Below are 17,218 nucleotides of genomic sequence, written 5' to 3'. Positions count from 1 at the left end.
TTTGGCGGGTGAGATGTCTTGGGATGGAACGAGGGAGTGGGATTTGGCGGAGCCGCAGGATTCTGCGGTAGTGAGAGTGGTGGGACTGCGTGGTTTTCGTAGGGAGAACCGTCGTTGCAAGGAGTTGCTGTGGCTCAACAGCTGCTGGGAGAATGACTGGCGAGGGGATTGATGGGATTCCCTTCCCGAATCATACTCCACGGTGCTGCGTCCTAAATGGTTGTCATCAGGTACATGCCGATGAAGAGATTGTCCACGTATTCCTGGGTCTGGCACCAATGGAAGATGCTCAGTACTTCCCAAAATTCTCGGAGCCCCTCCAGTGTCTCCCGATCTGGGGGATCTAGCTGATCCTCGGGCAGCATCATCCTCAACAACAGTGTCTTCTGGAGAATATATGAGCGGTGGATGAATCGCATGAGAGACTTGAGTGGTGGGCGAGGACTTCTGATCTAAGATCTCCTGAGAAGTGATACGGGCCAAACTCCAAGATTGGCTGGCCCCATATTCCGGATATGTAGAACGGCGAGGAGTCATACCTTGACGCACTTTGGTAGCAAACGGCTTTCGACTTGATGGCAGGAGTGACATCCATGGAGGAGTCAAATGGGACTGCTGTTTGCTGTTTGACTTTATCTGGGATATGGCAGTGAGAGGATCACTCAGGGATATCACCCCGGCCTGGTTTGACAGTGGCTGAGGGGATCTGATCTCAGATGAAGACACGTTTGACACTCGAACGTGTTGCTCCAATTTGGGGGCAGACTCAGGATCTTCACAGCATCGCGAACAAACGGGAGGACTATCGACTATCATTCCATGTTCATGAGGGGTGCCACGATCGGTGAGGTAGCTAGGAGAATCCAGCGGTGACTAAGACAAGGAGTTAGCAATATTGGGAGTAGAGAAGTCCACTAATGACATACTGCACAGATCAAGCATGAGAAGCAGCTCCAATGCCACCAGCACCAGCCAAAGCTCACAGCATCAGTCTTTCTGAAGACAACCTCACCACATCGCCAGCATATACTGATGCTGTGTATCTACCTCTAGCAATCCACGCAGACAATGCGGCTTTCGAGTCCAAAGGTATGCGGGGGAGGGTCGTTTTCGCGCCAACAGACAGTACATCGAAACTGGTACCGAGGGCTCGGCTCGTTGGCAGCCAGGAGGTCTTTAGGAGGTTTGGGAGTTCGTGTTGCGATGACCGAGGGCGAAATCTGGATACGACTCGTCGGTTGAGAGGTTGGTGTTGGCAATGATGGTCGGGGTCCAGATCTAGCGAAAGTATGCTGTGCGTAAGCCATGAATTGGACGAATGCCAGTAAGGAAAGACTGGGTGATGTTGATCTGATGCTGATGCTGGTGAGAGAGATGGGAATTGCACACAGAATGAAATTTCAAAGAAGTGGGGGCTTGATCTGACTTGGGCATGGAAGGTGATACCTATGTTGGTATCGTTGTAGCGTCATAGCGCTCCTTCCAGTTTGGGGACGCAATGGAATAAACTTGAAGTCGGCACAATTAAAACGCCAAAATTGATCGTGGACCAGCCAACCAAGCAGCATAAGCCGACATGCTGGCTATCCAGATCAGTGTCCCAAAATAACCCACAGGTCTGCCCCAGCCCAGAGAATCCTTTGCGCGGATGCCATATTCGACATGTGCAACTCTGAAGAAGAACAAGAGAGCATGAGCCCCGATCAATGTTCCACGACCGGCTCCGTTTGCTTCAGCTACAGAGGCGACCAGCAATGCAAACGGGACGTTTTCGACGAAGTTGCCGTGGCTTCGCGATGCGATTAACAACGTTTTTGACTGGTCCAAATCCGGTTTCGTCGTATCAGGACCTGGTTTGCTGCCACTGGCAGCATTCTGCTGAACTTCGTCGCCAATATATGTGTTGGCAGACTGTCGAACCAGACTTACTCGAAGATTAAGCAGGACGAAGTAGGCTGCAAATGCTAGAAGGCTGTTAGGGGCATCCACGAGATCAGATCATTCTGGAGCCATACCAGGTGCAAATGTGCCTGCCACAGGTAGAAAGCTAAGGCTGAATGTTCCGACTGAATATGAGTTAGCAAGCGTATAGATATATTGAGACTGGAAGTATGGTTACCTGGCAGAGACATTGTTGAGTGTGAGTATCCTCCGGTTCAGCGACTTGTTAGTTTTGCTGTTGTATTTTGTAGAACTCACACGTCGGGCAATCTGGACCATTTATATTTCTTCAGTTATTATTCAGTCAAGCACCCATTGTCCCGTGTGGTCATCCACCCAGGCATGCCAGGCTGTGTAAAGCCGTGCCATTCTGCCTTTAGTAGTTACAACGTCAGAGCGTCGATGCCAGATGTATATAGGGGTGATGATTCTTGAGTGCCACTGAGAACGAGATACGATGGAGTTGCAGCATTAGGAATAGTGGGCAATTTCAGTAGTTCCAAGTCGGCCGTATGGTGAGTGCCCAGGCACCAAGGCCACCTTAGGTCACAATTATTCATGGGCGAGATGGTACTTGTCCGTAGGTCCATCGTTTTTATCTCGATGAATTTGGAAGCATTGAGCGAAGAACACCCGAGCTACTTACCAAGATGATCTGGCATTAATCTGCGAGGGAGATGAGAGGACTGAGTAAGGTCCCCACAGGCTATTGTTCACTGGGCCTCATGGGATGATGTCCGCACGAGCATCTACAAATATATAACACGCTCATCGATGACGATCTGTTTGGGTTCAACCGCGATGGGAATGCCCAGGTGAGCAACAAATTCAAAGTGGTTGGGGCTGAAGTATCGAGGACCAAAGTATCGAGGATTGATTCTCCAAGATTTGGTCTGACGGCGGCAATAAAGCTTGATTTTTTTCGAACCACCAACAGCAATGCGACTTGAGGCCACATGTTTCATCGAGATATGCTTCGTCCGACGGTCTACTTAGATCCCAGAATGACGTAGGCTCGCGTGGCATGCGCGGCCTCCCCGAGTTTTGATTTCAATTGATCGTGTCAGACATGCAACTCAGGACTTTCCTCTGAGGGATTCAATCAGTCCCCGTTCTTGGTGAACAACTGCCATAACATTGGCACAGCACACCGTCATGCTGGGCGCTCCTTGCTCAGAGATTAGTGTCTATCTACCCATAGTTTGCAGCCTCTCAGTACCCACGGCTGCTCACTTGCCGTGAAAGGCAGATAACCGAACTTGAGTTCTTTAGCAGGTATGAAAGAAACTTTCTTTACTAAAACCTTGGGTTGAGGGTGACGTCGCCTCCCGCCTCTGGGGTCGTTTTTGGCGTTCAACCTTTCTTTCACATTCAACGATACCACCGTTCATTTTTTCGTCCATGTCGTCGAAAAGTTGACAACAGGCCACATCTGATGGCGGATAGCAATGATGGGCAAGACCATCTCAACGGCCACAGTGGCTTCATCTTAGCTGTCTTCTGTGTGGTTTCCGTCTTTGTCATCTGGCCCGTCAAAATCCCACTGTTGAAACCAATCCAACGGCCGCTTCTTCGTTTTCTCCAGAAAACACGCATCATCGGCCACAGAGAGACCGAAGCACTTTCGAATCGCAGCCTCTATTTCTCTCTGTCTCTTTTGACAGCTCCCCTCATCGGCGTCATTCTGCTGCTGGCAACGACAACCATCAACGGGAGTACGATAAGACTCGGAATTGTTGGTGACGAGACTATTAAACCATATGATGTTCTCGTTCTCTTCGTCTCCCTTGCCTATATCGCTATAGCGCTCGATGGGACTGGTGCGCTCGAGGCTATAGCCTTCTACGTCTCGAAACGTGGTGGAAGCTCCGGAATTTTACTCTTCACTTACCTCTATGCATTCTTTTTACTGACGGCGTGTATCGTTGGGAACGACCCTCTCATCCTATCTGGAACTCCTTTTCTTGCTTATCTGACATACCACACTGGCTTGGAGCCAAGTGCTTGGGTTTTCAGCGAGTTTATGGCGGCAAATACTGCATCCGCTGTTTTGGTCTCCTCTAACCCGACAAACATTCTCATCACTGGAAGTTTTGGCCTTAATTTCCTGACTGGATTCACAAAATGGACAATCCTGCCCTCCCTTATCCCGGCAGCGCTAAATTATCCCGTTATACTTGCCATGTTCTGGAACCGCATACCAAAGACGATCACACCTCTGACCGAGGACCCCTGGTCGAAGCTCCGTGACCGCATGGGCGCAATATTTTTGAGCACTCTCCTCCTAGTGACAGTCGCTGTCCTCGTGGGCACGAGTTTCGTACCAGCGCACGCAGTAGAAGTCTGGATGGTTACAGCCCCTGCAGGGATACTCGGCTTTCTGTGGGATCTTGGATCCGACTGGTTCAGACCACATCAGAAGAAGCAAAATCTCATTCGACGGGAATCCACCGATCATGTCGCTGAGATGCAGAGGGTCAGTCGCACCGAGTCCAACACCAGTCAGAGAGTTCCAGTACAATCTCCGCAGCTCGAAAAGCCGCCACCCTCACACGAACCAGCGAGTTCGCCCGACGGAAAATCTACCGAGCCAAAATCCGAGAAAACCCTGCTGTCGCTGTTTCGCTGGCTTGGTCGTCGGTTTCCAGCAACATCGAGAACAATCCAACGTCTCCCAATCCCGCTTCTACCATTCGCCATGTGTGAGTTCATTCTTGTTCGTGGTCTTGCTCAGCGTGGTTGGATCTCTGTCTTCGCCTCTGGCTTTGCCAATGCCTGCACAACACCTGCGCGCACGGTATTTTTCATGGGATTCGTCTCGGCTGCTTTCCTCTGTCCTCTCGCTGGTACCAACATTGGTGCAACTATCATCCTAGTGGAAATTCTACGAGATTCAAAATTCTCACAATCCGAGGCTGTTCTCGGCGATGAAAGAGTCCTCCTTGGCGCCATTTATGCCGTGGCTATGGGAAGCAATATTGGAGCTTTCAGTTATACTTTCGCCGGGAGTTTGGCTGGCCTTCTCTGGCGTGGTTTACTCTCCGACAAGGGCATACATATTTCCCAGCTGAAATTTGCCATGGTGAATGCGATTCCCTTGCTCATGCAGATTACAGTGTCGTCGGCAATCATACTGGGACAATTATATTGGTTTGCTTGAGACACACGTCGCTTGCATCGCTGCCATCTCAAAGCGCGGTATGCGTGAATCAAACTGGTCAGTTGACAGATGTCGGAATATTCTCGGCATGCCAATAACGAATAAATATAAGACTCTAGGTGGTCGCACTGCCAAAAGCCTTCAGCTTTGTGGTTTAAACCATCAGATTCGTCATTACTACTCCACCAAAAGACACACATCTTGTGCACCCATCGTGCACAATGGACAGGGAAGGTCAAAGCAGGATTCTTTTGCCCAAGACTTGGACAAAGAGAGAGAAATTCTGGCTTGCAGCCAAATAAATGCTTCGTGTGGCAGCGAATGCTTTTTTACATGAGAACGTTGAATCGTTGCGAGTCGCGATTCGAGGGCCTCCAGACATTGCTTGGGCCAACAAAATCCAACCCCATCCAGAGTCAACTTCGGGCACTGGCCATCCTTGCATTGCGACAAGGCACACCGAGATGCTCAACCCATGAAAAAAGCTAGGATTCAATGGGATGGACGTCCAAATACGTTTTGGAAATCTCTAATAACGCTCAACCGGTTCTCTCTGAACCAATGGTCATGCAGAGCGCTGCGACCACTGGGATGCGGTACGACACAGATGCAACGCATTGCCCATCGAACCATCGGATTGAAAAGCGAGAAGGCTATCGTGTCCATCTACCATTGTGGCTCGCTAGCCTAAGATTTCCCGATCGGATTGAAATCCACGCGACTGTGAAGCCTGGTAGGATGTACGACGAGGCTTGGATGAACCTCATGGCTTACATCGCCTATTGAATATGGATGAACCCATATATCATACGATGTGTCTGCTAGAGGCATGATGTGGCATTTCTCTTGTGCTTGGGCGTTCCTTTACAAAGTGAGAATATACGTGATATCGAGAGCCTCGAGTAGACATTCCACTCGTCCTGTGCGCCTCACGATATGCGCATTGATGACTATCAGCGAACGAAAAGCGGTCGAGAGCATGGATTTCAGCTAGAGTCGTAGACTGAATTGGGCCATCTTAGCTCCGATAGTATGTACCCAGTATATACGCTTCAACGCGATAGACTTGACCCAGGAGGTGTTGGTAGGTCCCGCCTTTGACCGAGGCATTGAATGCTTCAGCCAGGAGAGAGTAGGGGCTCTAGACAGGACTCCTACAGTAGTCATGGTGGTATGTCGGAACAAAAGTTGATCACTTTCGAAGAGATATCCGATTTGTAGCCAAAACAAGATAAGAATGATATTTTGCGGTCGCCGAAGCTACCATCTAAATGTGGAAAAAATAAGTGAAGATCAAAAAAACCAATAGTATGATGCTATTCTCAAGACAATTGAGACGTGCTCCTGGTCGAGCGACGCTCCAAACCGCTCGCTGGTGTTGGTATCAAATAAAGTTCTTTTTGGATCACAAGAAAAACTGTTACAAGTAATCGCTAGGTGTGTTGTTGCGCCCCAATTCCAATTAAGTATAAGTCAAAAACCCCCAAATCCCGTGTCCCTGTACCGTAGGTTGCCCTATCAAAATGCTTCTTTGGTGGTTTCCTCTGTGGAAGATCCACACACGAGATGGAAATAACCCGTTTGCCGCTCCCTTTTCACTGCCGTTGCCGTACGTGCTTGTTGTGTTCATGATAACGTCTTAGCATGCCGATGCTCTGGCCCATGATTTAGTAGGCGATGTGGCAGCGCTGGAGGCACTCCTCGACACCCTTGGCGAGAGGGGTGGGGATGTTCTTCTTGAATTGGGCGAAGTTGTCGGCGTTGATCTCGTTGGGGAAGCCAAGGGTGGCGTCGACGATCTCGGGATCGATGTTGACGATGAAGTTCTGGGCGACGGAGCTGGCACCGGGGTCCTCAGAGTTGAGACCGGCGATGGCGACAGCAGGCTGGCAGTCCAAGTTCTGTTGGAAGTGGATGCTGCCTTGAGGGAAGACGGTGCCTTGGTATTTGGTCAGGGTGGTGTTGAATTCAGAGACGAGACCGTTCTCGAGAACGAAGCCAGAGAGCATCTTGGTGTCGGTGACGAGGGTCAAGAATTCGGTGGCGCGGGGATGGAAATGGGGGGTGTTCAATCCACAGGGGTTGAAGAAGATACCGGCGGCGGAGATGCCAGTGCCAGTCAAGATGGGGAAGTTGGCACGCTGAGCAAGATCGACTTGACCACCTGCTCCGGGAGTGATGGCTGGGTTGGCCGCGGGGTTGAAGTCGAACTTGAGGTTGATGGTGCCGGTGGCGAGTTGCGACTGGATTTCCTTGAAGCGACCGACTGTGTTGGGCTCGGTCAAGAGCTTAGCAACGAGCCCATCAGGAGCAGTAGGGTTGACAGCGACAGCGGCGGGAGCACCAGTGGAAACGGGAGCGGGCGCAGAGCTGGGTGCGACAGTGGCAGCTGGTGCTCCTGATGCCCAAGAGGAGGATTGGCCCTGAGCGATAGGGGTGGCTGTGACAGCGGCAGCGAGGGCTGCGATGATGAAGGTCTTGGAAAGCATATTGACTTGAGGTTGGTTTATTGATTGATTGGGTTGGATAGGAAGTGTTGTAGAGTCGACGAGGGTTGATTAAGTAGTGGTGTTGTAAGTGTTGGATGCTAAAGAGCGTGCGTTAACTGGTAGGAAAAAAGATTAATGCAATTGGTTGTAATGGCTTTATATGTTGATATGGAATGAGAGAATGGGTTTTGAACCGCGGTGAGCGAGAGTCTTAAGTATAGCTGTGGTAAGCAAGGTCTCCGATGCATATTCACAGACATGCCCGCCACAAGATTGGCTGAAGGTGGAGTACTACCAACCGAGGCGGCCATTCAGCAATGGCCTCGGCGAGCGAAAGAACTGCTGACTGCTGACTGCTCCATGAGATTTGGGATGGTTATCGCGTGGTGGATAGCAGTAGGCCACTGGGATCAGTAAGCGTCAGAATTAGAAAGTATCAAAGTCGGCTGCGCGTTATTCTGGTAGACTGAAAGAGGCGTCGCTGCAGAGGCACGGCAGCCCAAGTTGCAATGGCATGGGTATGAGGTTGACTACTCGTAATTGGTCCGACTAGTCGTTAGTGCTCACCAATATAGGATTGAGGTAACCAAAGCGTATACGCGTTAGACCAGAAGCCGTAAGTGACTTCCACGTGTAAGTCGAGTTGGGCAAATGGTACGAAGGCAAAGAAGCTATCCCAAATTCCACGGACCAGGGCATATCGGTGAAGGATGGGGGGCTCTTCGCCAGATCTTGGTGGGTTTCAGTCACTAATGACGAATATCGACTAGCCGGACAGTGGGAGCTGGCAAATGCTGGCAAATGCTGACCTTTGCCATCGACTCGGTGAAATTAAGCCTTCTGGATGGGCGATGGCGGGCTTGGCATTCTATTTTGGATGCTGCTTTCATCAGCAAGGCTAGTGGGAAACAGGCAAGAGCGACCGATGCCATGTATAGTGATTGGGTGGCCCCATTAGCTGGCTGTGCTGACCGCAGCTGCCCAGGCCACCGAGAGGTTCTAAAATACAACGACTAAATTCTAAGGTACTAACCTAGCCTCTCTGTGGAAAGTGTTATTCTGGAGGCTCAAACACACCCTTGGCATCTCCGAAGTAGACATGAACCCTGGACCCCAGCCAATCTAAGATTCAAGCCTTCTCTCTGCCAGCGTTCCCCAGTGTCGATGAACCTCAATCCTCCCAGATCGATATCGGCTGTCAAGTCCTCTCCACCATATCTTGCATGGAAGTCCCGTGCTCAATGCTCAAGTCATCCTATTATTGTCATCATACGTGGCATTGTTTCGCCCCGAGTGTTTCTAGCCCACTCTTGACAAATTTTGAAGACTTCGGCTTCGAGCTATCCGTTCTCTGAATGAACCGGAATAAGCAGTAGCACTTATGATTCCAACTGCCAATTCCATATCTGACAGACTACCTGTTTGAGCACGATATCCTGCTCGGAGCATTAACGGTCTCCACCATGGAATCTTCCGAAGTGGAAAAACACAAGATGCTCATAATCCTCTTCAGGAAATATTGAAGGCACGTCAGTCAGGCCCTCTGGGGTAGTCGGTTACTTCTGCGGATACCGAATTACCAGCGCAGACAAATTTGATGCGGATGACGAGGAGCAACGTAGGGGTCCGGAACCCATGGTCGAGTGATCAGTTCAACCGATAGGCGGCTCGGCGACCAAAGTAGCTAAATGGAGCAAAACTGCTTCTCTCCATGAACCGGGGCCTTACTGCATGGCTTAATGCCGAACCGTTAGGCCCCTCACCTGTTTCCGATTACTCATTTTTTCTTAAAGTAGCTCGAGTTTAACCACTTCGTCTGCGAGCCGCACTTGAAGATGGGCGTCGCGTAGACCAAGACAAAGATGGCAATGGATGTTATGATGTGATGTTCGGATTATGTATGATCCGCTCCTTGCCTCCAATGTTCGTTGCTCAAGCTTGTCAGGGTAACAATAGGTAATGTTAATGTGTAACAACGGCAAGGTCGTTCCGGTAGGGAAGCCCGAATGCATCGCTCACTCAGAGTTCGTGAACCGCCAAGATACCCAGACCATTCTCGCTCGTCATCATAATAATATTACAGAGACTGCATCTATTTCTGCAGATTCTGGACAAACGAATCCAGGTTGTACTCTTCTGCGTACTGTCGTTCGTCCCAAAGCTCACCGACATCATCAAACCATCCCTTCTCCCCTTTCTTCTTGACCTCGCCCGTCTCAAGATCCACCATGTCTTCATCCTTCCCACCGCCGTTGTTCTCGCCCGTCGTGTCCGCAGTCTCGCCGAGATTAAACAAGTCCAAAATCTGATCCGTCTCCATACTGCCAAGTCCGGCATTCTGCTGATTCACCACAGTCGACGCGACGTCGATCTTGAACCGTTGGAGATTGAGGATCTTTTCCTCCAACGTGCCTCGCGTAATCAACCGATAGACATTGACGACCTTCTTTTGTCCGATTCGGTGTGCTCGATCCATGGCTTGGATGTCTTTCTGTGGATTCCAGTCGTGTTCCACGAAAATAACGGTGTCGGCGCCTGTCAGATTCAACCCAAGACCGCCCACACTCGTGGTGAGTAAGAGACAATCATAGCTCGGGTCGTTATTGAATTGATTGACGATGCCCTGTCGCTTGGTGGCTTCGACACTGCCATCGAGTCGTAAGAACTGCACACTAGGAAGCAATTTACCTAGAACCTCCGTTTGCACCATGTCAAGCATTTCTTTCATCTGGCAGAATATCAAAGCCCGGTGTTGGGAGACATAGTTGGATGCTGAGACATCGTTCGATTCGTTGGTCACCCCAATTCCACAATCCACAAGTAGATCCCGAAGAGCGCCAAGCTTCGGTGCATGTGCCACATCACGGAGAGATGACTTGGAAGCTGCCAATTGCTTCTGAATTGCATCATACTGCTTATTACCCTCTTTAACCACCAGCGCAGGAGAGTTACACAGCTTTCGCATGTACTGGAGTGCTTGGAAGATATGTTGCTTGGCTTCCTTATCACCTGAGCCCACGCTGTTCTCAACTGTCTTGCGTTCCTTCTTGAAGAAGTCTTCGAATAGCCGTTTCTGGAGATCGCTTGGGTCACAATAGTAGTTCTGAAGAATCTTGGGCGGCAGGTCATTCAACACCTCCTCTTTCAAACGGCGGAGCAGAAATGGGAGAACTTGCTTGTGAAGACCCTCAATCGCAAGAGCGCCTGCTTCTTGTTCTTTGGACGATGATTTCGCATTTCTGCTGGCTGCAATTGGCTTGGCAAATCGATCCTGGAACACCTTCTCCGTACCCAGGAAGCCCGGCATGAGAAAGTCGAATAAGGACCACAACTCAAGAACATTGTTCTGAATAGGTGTACCCGAGAGGATGAGTCGGTGATTTGAGATGATTCTCTTCACAGCTAGAGTGATTTTCGCTTTTGGATTTTTGATCAAATGACCTTCGTCAAGCACACAATAGTTCCACGTCATTGCAGCGAGGACATCGTTGTCATTGCGGCAAACATCATATGAAGTGATGACTATATCGGCCTTTTCGAGGAGATGACGGCGACTCCCTCTTTCCGTTGGTGAGCCAACATACGCTACGCAGGTCAAGAATGGTGCATATTGCTTGATTTCCTGTTGCCAGTGGCCGGAAAGAGTTGGAGGACAGACGATGAGAGATGGCATCCGACGCATGTCGGGGGCCTGGGTCTTCGCATACTCTTCCGCTCGGATGTGGTGATCGCTCGCTACCATGCACAGTGTTTGTAGCGTTTTGCCCAGGCCCATGTCATCGCACAGCACTCCATGAAGGTTGTACTTGTTGAGGAATGCTAACCAATTCACGCCGTCTTGCTGGTAGGATCGCAGTTCTGCTTCGATAGCAACTGGGATTTGGAACGGTTCAACCTTCTTGGGATTCAACATTTGTGCCATGAACTTCCGTTCCCGCTCACGACCTTCTAGTAATGCCTCGGGCATCCCGGGTGGATCTGGAATACCAGCCTCGAGGGGAACCAGTTTGACCAGTGTTGCGAATGATGTCGTTGCGAGCAACCGAATATCATTATTGGCATCACTCATGCGACCAAGGACTGGGACGATGAGGAATATGACGTAGGGCAATATCCGGTCTCCCATGACCTGGATCAGGTGATAAACACATTCGGTAATTCCTTGTCTGTCCCTCAGATCAAGAGGATTGCTGATATTGGGCAAAATCTCTTGAACAAGCATTGTCATCCCATCGACGGGCATAACGCTACTTAAGGTTGCGAAACACTTTGCGGCGCTGTAGCGGATAACTGATAGCCGGCTGCGCATAGCTTTACCGATCAGGCTTGTAAGGGAGAGGATCCAAGAATGAAGAGCTGAGTCGATCCTTGGAGACATTGTTCGCAGTACAGAGAAGGCATCCACGAGAGACTGACCTGGTTCGTTGTCGACTTGGAGAGTAGCCGCGTCAGCAGGGCCTACAATGTCTTTGATGGGACCTTCGATGAGCGACTGCAAAACTGGAAGTTTCTCAAACAGACTCGCGCCATATGTCCTGGCCAATTCATCAAGCGCAGACTTAGCGCCTCTTCGCATGATCCTGGCTTCTTTGGCTTCTTGCTCAAAGCGCGCAGCATCTGGATGGTCCTTTCGATCTTCTTCCTTCCGGAGTGACAATACCACGTCCTCAAAGTCAGCATTGGGCGCAAACTCAGGGGTTTCGGAGGTATCGACGCAAGTAAACTTGACCAAGTTCGAAACTAACTTGTCAACCGGTCCACGCTTCGTACTCATTGTGTAGAAATCGATTAGGGTTCCAACAGCGGAAGCGGATCGAGACTGCAGCTCTTCATTCTCTTCACCTTTGATGCTGTCCATGATGCACTTGATCAACTGACCTGGCTTTTTTGGTATTTCCTGGAGTCTGACGAAGATAGCAGAAACAGCCGCCTTGACCGCCATGTCCCTACTGTCTTTGAGTCTTCGTGCTTCCTGAACGGCCGTCTGGGCATTAGAGCGAGCATCATTGAGATATTGTACCCCGGAGATTCGTTGTGAGGGAGTCAATCCTTTGAGAAGACGATCGAAATCTGTGGTCACGATTCGTTCGGCATCAGCCAATGAGAAAGCTTTTGGACCTGCACCATTGTCCCCTTGGCAGACGACTGCAATGATCGGAAGCTTATCTCGCGGAACATGTGCATTGTTCTGGAACGCACTGATGAGACTCTGGCACTGTCCACGAGCAGCCTGCAAAGCAGAAACAATATCGGTGTACCACGAATTACCATCCTCTTCTAATATAGACCGCAATTCTACCAGCGTGTTGGCAATGTTGGCGGGCTTTGAGCATTGGTTTCGTGCAAGCTCTTCCAGAAGCAGCGAAGTGAACAATCTGGAGCTTGAATACGAGGAGCTGACAAGTGGCGTAAGGAACGTCCAATAGACAGTAAGATGTTGTTCATCCATCTTTCCAAGTAATAAACCCAAGGCTCTTGCACAGGCGATTCGAGATCGTATCATGACTTCGACGCCGACCAAATCGACCTCTCCGTGCAACATGTGTCCATCAGTATTGTGCGACTGGTGTTGATTTGTGTCGGACTTCTCGATTTTTCGACGTTTCTTGGAGTGTTGATCAGATTCCTGATTTGAACCGAATTTTGTAGCGATGGGCATCATTGGATTGCCAGATGGCTTGATTAGCAAAGTGGTGTCCAAGGGTATCGGGCTTCGAGCTTGACCGATAGGTTGGATAGTAGCCTTTAGCATCGGAGTAACGTGTGATTCGAGGCCACTGGTGAAGTGGGAAAGTCCTTGGCGTTCCATAAACGCGACCAAAGCTTGCCACACTTCGAATGAAGTCCACAGAACATTCTCATTTCTTTCAAGCAACATGTTCTGGAAGATCAATCGTGTGATCCGTCCACCAACCCACTCTGTGCTTTCTGGCTTCGAGATGTTCAGGAATGTTATTAGGGCTTTTAATACTGCCAGTCGCACACTTGTGATTGTATGCCTCAAGAAGGGATAAAGGCGTGGTACCAGGTTATCGAATGACTGTTCTGGATCGATTGCAGCATTCTTTCCCATGGCCTCCAATACTTGGTTGTAGGAACAAAGTGTGGCGAGCAGATCCATGACTGCACCTGTGCTGGCACTAAGATCATCCTGCATGTCAAGAAGACAATCCCAGACCACACTGATGAGTCCGCCCAAAGCCTCGGGTCGTAAAGTGGTAAGTTCGCCGGCCACTGGAACAAGAGTTGCGGCACTGACGGATTTCACATCGTCATCACTGTGAGCCAAACCATGGATGACGGCAGAGACAGCCCCATCAATGAGATTGTTGTGTTGGAGTAGGAGGTCTTTTCGAACGGCAACGAAATATCTCAGACCGATCATGCCTCCATGGCAGACCTCCCAGACAGGCTGTGCAATGCCAGCCTCCTGCTGATTTATCATTTTCTGGAGAAAATTGTAGGTGGCAACGGCGGTCTCGTCGGGCAATTGAGTCAGTAGAGCGCCCAGAGTTTGGCCGATGGATTCTCTGATTGGTGCCACAACTGTGTCGCTAACATAGTCACCAAAACGATCCAGCATCAGAACGCAGAGTAAACGGCAAGCAAGGTCGTCCAGCCAGGTTTTGTTGGCAAGATCGTTTTCGACTCGCGATCTTCCGAAGCGTCGGCCTGCTCCTCGGCCATGAACACGCACGATCTCTCGTAGACCCAGAGCGGCGCCATGTCGGATCTCCCAGTTTGGGTCAAAGAGGTCGATAGAGAGGAAGTCACACATGACATCGAAGGGCCAATCGTGGGCATGTTCCTCATCGGGTTGGATCAAGGGTTTCTCTGGGACTTCTTCGCCTTTGAATTCAGAGACTAGTGCTGTGTCGTCATCGGGGCCTTCTCGCTTGATGGAAAAGTAGTCCGGCTTGGAGTCACCGTTTGATTCCCCATGTCCATTCAGCTTAACAGGATGTGGAGTGGCGGACACAGGGGTCTGGCCTGGTTCTGATGGCCGACGTCCGGACAAGTCGACGACTCTCATCTTATTGGCCCCTGCCTTGGCAGCTGATTTATTTTTGCGCTTGAGCTGATTGAGTTGACGCTTGCTCAGTCCTGATTCATCGACTGCTGCATTGTCTGATGGGGACATGGCACCGAAGGGTGAGCCAATTCCAAAGCTGTTGGATCGTTGAGAGGCCGACTGGGTGTCGACTCGTGAAAGGCTTGGAGTGTTTAGGGATTTGTGTTGAGAAGCCGTTGCGAAATCGTGCTCGTTGACAATATCATCCTCCATATACTCACCGGCAAGACCCAAGCGGCTACTCAGGCTTTGTTTCTGATGAGCGAGACGCTGAGCCGGGGTCATACCGGCCATGGAATACTCGTACTCCTTCCCGGCACTACCGAGAAGCTTCTTGCCATGACGAAGAATTAAGCTGATGTCAAGCTTGGCGAGCTGGAGATGATCATCGACATAGGAAGAGTTGGTCTCGAGCTTGAGCGGTGGTTCCTCAAGTTTCGTCGAGTCTGCCTTGATGTCCGGGTCATCAGCATTTGGATCAAACTTTTCGGCATTGCTAATGATGCCACCAATGGCTTTGGCCGCTGCAGTCCGAGTATCCCATGACTTGGACTGCAGATAGGGAAGAACACGGCCGAGCAAAGAGAAGAGATTATCTGGATTTTGCTTCTGAACGTCGGCGAGTTGAGACGCAGCTGTGTTTCGAATGAGCTGAGTACTTCCCTTGTCTAGTAGGCTGTTGTGGTACTGTTGTTAGTCAACGAGTCTTTCATATATGGAAAAGAGATACTCACGTGACCAGTCGATCAAGCCTGTCGAAAAGAGGTTAGCGTATGCTCGGCACAAGAAGAAGATCCACGCGGCAAGAGGGAAAGAGAGACCAACCTTGAAGAGGCCATTTTGCCTTAGACCTCGATCACCTGCAACCAAAATTTGCGAAAACAGGTCAGGCTGAAAATGAAACGCCATCAAATGTACGATTGATGCATCGACAGATTAACTTGACTCGATCGACGATAAGGCCAAGTTATTAGTAGTGAATACGATGATGCTCAAAACCGAGGACGCGTCACGTAAAGTGATGTACGCGATGAACCAAAAAAGTGAATTCTGGGTGAGGCAACACAGAGCCTTGCTGGTTTGGCCTTCAGGTTCTGCTTTCTGCAGTGGGTGGAAAGTTGGAATTGGGGGGGCACTGCGCAGGCTTATGAGGGGGTCTCGAACCGCATTTAAATCCTCGCTTGGTCTAGGTTGCCTGCAGTCCGCCGCCCGCCCCTGCCTCTAAAATGTCCACCTCTTGCCTCTTCAGTGCCTGTGAAGACGCCTAGGTCAGAGTCAAGCTTTCTTTAGTGCCTTGGCATTAACTCCAGGCTAGAAACAGCCATTGTCATGATTGATCCCAATGCTCAAGACACTACCAATGACGGATCATCTTGAACTTGAACATTAATTCGATCTCGGTCCGGGTGGTCTACTACTGCTGAAGGCTAATTGCGTGCATATGAACTGGTTTGTTGCGCATAACTCTCGAATGGCTATGGCGGATGGAATATACGGAGCACGGAGGAAGGTTGTTCCATCGAAATCACATTTGATCAGTTCACGTATGGGAGTCACATTAGGCAGCACGGAGCATCCAAATTTACCGGTATACTTCTCACAGAAGCACGAATCTTACCAGTTCGTATCTCGATTAGCCTCACGGTGTCTTGCTTGTTGTTGGAAATGCGCTTTCATGACCTGGCCATCATCGAGTAGGATCTTTCGCCTACCAAATGGTTCCAGTCATGCCACCAAGTGGGTGCAAGCGGCTTTTATATCGAACCCTCATGGCTTAAATATCCTGTTGATCAAATGCGGAATGATATTTGAATCTTTTGTATTTGCTCACGTTGTTGGAGCTTCTGTTCGTTGACACCGTATGTACAAGTCTGTCTGAAACCGGGCAGCCCCCTCAGGCGGTATTGTTCTCAGCTCAATGAGACTTCTGCGCCTATAAACCAAGTAGAGCTTTCGACTCTTTCTCCTTCCCTATCAGTCCCAGACTTCGAATCTGATCGAGCTTAGGAGCATTTTCTCGTGGGTGTGAAGCTTCGGCCTTTCGTAATGCGTCTTGCATGGCGAGAGCGCGTGCATACTATGACGAATCCATCAGTCTCAAACACTGGCCCTCAGGAAAGCAGCTCACGAACCTCCTTTTTGTGGTGCAAACACTCATAGTAATCTTCCAGTCGCGGTAAGCACACTCCTTGCGACCTTGCTACTTGATCGTTCTGATTGATAACATAACAGGCCATGTACTCTTGCCAAAAAGGAAAGCACCGTGAGACACCTGTAAGCGAAGGACCTGGGTTAGCATAGCTGTTCCTCTCATGGTTGTCATCGGCGGATGAGATCCGATCATTGCTCACCAGAGTTTGCTGAGTAACCGGAGGCCATATTTTTCGTGTCAATGGAAGTGTACCAAGACCATTCAACGCCGAAAAGACGAGAGAACCGACGTTTGCAGTCAGGCTGTGGAGGGTTGTCGACTTGTTAGTAGTAGTGGTGGCGGCAGTGAGTTGACGTTTGGTGCAATTCGAGTTGGAGCTGCAACTGCGGCTGCGACTGCCGCGG

At 50.1% G+C, this 17,218-nt stretch overlaps 4 protein-coding genes across 4 annotated transcripts; 1 reads left to right on the top strand and 3 right to left on the bottom strand.

Annotated features, from left to right (window-relative positions):
- Window positions 1-1,524: 1,524 nt before the first annotated feature.
- LTR84_007160 (uncharacterized protein) lies at window positions 1,525-2,132 on the bottom strand (the record flags this gene model as incomplete). The annotated part of the gene is made up of 3 exons (XM_064850713.1): window positions 1,525-1,964; window positions 2,016-2,066; window positions 2,120-2,132. 3 exons carry the CDS (start codon window positions 2,130-2,132, stop codon window positions 1,525-1,527), a joined length of 504 nt encoding a protein of 167 aa, XP_064702379.1.
- A 1,244-nt stretch (window positions 2,133-3,376) lies between these two features.
- LTR84_007159 (uncharacterized protein) lies at window positions 3,377-5,101 on the top strand (the record flags this gene model as incomplete). Its single annotated transcript, XM_064850712.1, has 1 exon — window positions 3,377-5,101. The coding sequence occupies one exon, from the start codon at window positions 3,377-3,379 to the stop codon at window positions 5,099-5,101; it is 1,725 nt and encodes a 574-aa protein (XP_064702378.1).
- Window positions 5,102-6,768: 1,667 nt separating this feature from the next.
- Window positions 6,769-7,590, bottom strand: LTR84_007158 (uncharacterized protein; the record flags this gene model as incomplete). Its single annotated transcript, XM_064850711.1, has 1 exon — window positions 6,769-7,590. The coding sequence occupies one exon, from the start codon at window positions 7,588-7,590 to the stop codon at window positions 6,769-6,771; it is 822 nt and encodes a 273-aa protein (XP_064702377.1).
- Window positions 7,591-9,682: 2,092 nt separating this feature from the next.
- MOT1 (TATA-binding protein-associated factor mot1) lies at window positions 9,683-16,721 on the bottom strand (the record flags this gene model as incomplete). The annotated part of the gene is made up of 4 exons (XM_064850710.1): window positions 9,683-15,338; window positions 15,397-15,414; window positions 16,281-16,370; window positions 16,621-16,721. 4 exons carry the CDS (start codon window positions 16,719-16,721, stop codon window positions 9,683-9,685), a joined length of 5,865 nt encoding a protein of 1,954 aa, XP_064702376.1.
- Between the last annotated feature and the right edge of the window lie 497 nt (window positions 16,722-17,218).

This window comes from Exophiala bonariae (genome assembly GCF_035927105.1).
Source record: "Exophiala bonariae strain CCFEE 5792 chromosome Unknown scaffold_28, whole genome shotgun sequence".
In the NCBI taxonomy this organism is placed as follows: Eukaryota; Fungi; Ascomycota; class Eurotiomycetes; order Chaetothyriales; family Herpotrichiellaceae; genus Exophiala; species Exophiala bonariae.
The sequence above is the reverse complement of the archived record's forward strand: the minus strand, read 5'-3'. Positions and strand labels throughout refer to the sequence as shown.